Source organism: Gossypium arboreum, chromosome 11 (genome assembly GCF_025698485.1).
Source record: "Gossypium arboreum isolate Shixiya-1 chromosome 11, ASM2569848v2, whole genome shotgun sequence".
Taxonomy (NCBI): domain Eukaryota; kingdom Viridiplantae; phylum Streptophyta; class Magnoliopsida; order Malvales; family Malvaceae; genus Gossypium; species Gossypium arboreum.
Genome location: NC_069080.1, coordinates 57,629,412 through 57,631,344, shown reverse-complemented (window position 1 = coordinate 57,631,344; position 1,933 = coordinate 57,629,412). Strand labels below are relative to the sequence as shown.

At 26.0% G+C, this 1,933-nt stretch overlaps 1 protein-coding gene across 1 annotated transcript; it reads left to right on the top strand.

Annotated features, from left to right (window-relative positions):
• Window positions 1–562: 562 nt before the first annotated feature.
• LOC128283873 (uncharacterized) lies at window positions 563–1,113 on the top strand. The gene has a single exon (XM_053021288.1). The coding sequence runs from the start codon at window positions 613–615 to the stop codon at window positions 1,111–1,113; it is 501 nt and encodes a 166-aa protein (XP_052877248.1). The 5' UTR covers window positions 563–612.
• Window positions 1,114–1,933: the final 820 nt, after the last annotated feature.

Sequence of the window (1,933 nt, the reverse complement as noted above, 5' to 3'; positions counted from 1 at the left end):
TCCAAATCACCTTCCTTGATTGACACATGCCACTATTCTTTTTTGCATTATATAAAAAATATTCAGTTTTCATCCCTATATTATCCTCAAATTTAAGATTATATAATAATAAATATTAATTTTAATTTATGTGTTATACTCAAATTTAAGATCTAATTTTTATACTTCAATTTTTTCATATAACTCGGTACCTCAACTTTTACAATGTTTTTGATTAGTTCAAATGTTTTATTTGATTAAAATGCTAATATAACTTTTAAGAGTTATAAACACTCTTAAAATAATTTGTTAAATTCAAGTCCATTGTATTTTTTGTTACATAGTTACTAAGTAAGTAAATATATATATATATTTTTATAATTTTAAAATATAACACTAGTAAATTTAAGAGAAAATTTAATAGTGTTAACAATTTAATTTTAAAATTAAAAAACTAAATTCTTTAAAGTAAAATAAAAATACTAAATTTCAAATTGCTTAAAATTAATTAACTCAATTCTAAGCGTGGTGGGTATGGTAATAATTAAAAGTAACATACACAATTTCAAAATAACCCACGCTAGTTTCTGGAGGATAACCCGTGAGTTTTGTAAAGAAATTTTTCGTTTAGGCATGGAGGCCTATAAATACATGGTATCTGGTCCTTGTAAAAATATAAAACCGTCCAACAAGTCTGAAATATCTAAAAAAGAAGCCATAGTTTTGTACTTTGTTGTCATGTCACTTTCAATAGAAGCTTTAGCTATGGCGGGGGTGGATTATGTTGAATGGGGTTTAGACATTGAAGAATGGGAGCGTGAGGATGAGCTGCCTCCGCCACATTTACTGGCAGATGACAACGAGAAGGAAGAAGAAGAATTCATGAAAAGGCATGCTTCGACTAGGCAAGGCTTTTCTGCTTTTATCAACAATACAAGTCCGCCAAGCTACAATCTGGAAGATAGTGAAAGATCAGTGAGTGAGCTTTGCAATCCAGGAGTTGTTCGGTACTGGAGAAGTAAAATGGAGAAGATAAGGTTCTATTTCATGTCAATTGCAAAAATGATGCCAACCTTGATAAAGCTGTTGATGATTTCATGGATTGAACGAAGATTGAACCATAAGTTATCGTGATATATTTATAACAACATAGGATTAACTGCAAATAACTTTAGCTACAATTCGTTTTAGTAAAAAGTTTTGAACAACTTTTGTTTCCTTTTTCTTTCGTTTTTTTGTTATAGTTGTTTTCGATTTCATTAACTGTAATTTGTTCCATCATCGATTTCCTTTTAGTAGTCATAGAAAAAATATTTTTTAATACTAAAAATATATGATTGTACGAATATTTATATAAATAATTATTCAAATTTAGGGGCTAACAAGGCTCAGCCCTTAAAATAAAAAATTACTATTTAGGTTTTTAAAATTTTTAAAATTTTAAATTAATAAAAGTAAAATTGTATTTTGCCCTTAAAATTATAAAAATTAATTTAATTTTTTAAAATTATAAAGATATAAATTATAAAAATTAAAATTTCATTTAACACCTAAAAATTGTTCGCTTCACCTCTGCTCACAAGTGAATTTAATTAGTATGTATAAGAAAATAACCAAAACACAAAATGAAAGTGTCTTAATGTATAAGTTTTATTCCAATAATAATAAATATATAGAATAATTATCTGGATTATATTTAATGAAACTTAATTTACAACTATCCCATCATTAAATAAGAAAGAGTAAAATACACTATTAGTCACTCTAAATAAGGATCATTTTTATTTTGATCATCCAAAATATTTTTTGTTAAATTGATTATTGAAAAAAATTTGATCAAATTGATTACTCTATCATTAAATGGTATGGAAGACCAGAGGTGCATTTGTAAGGAAAAATTTTAGGGTGACAAAATAATAAGAAAGACCTTTATTTATAGTGACTAATAGATAGT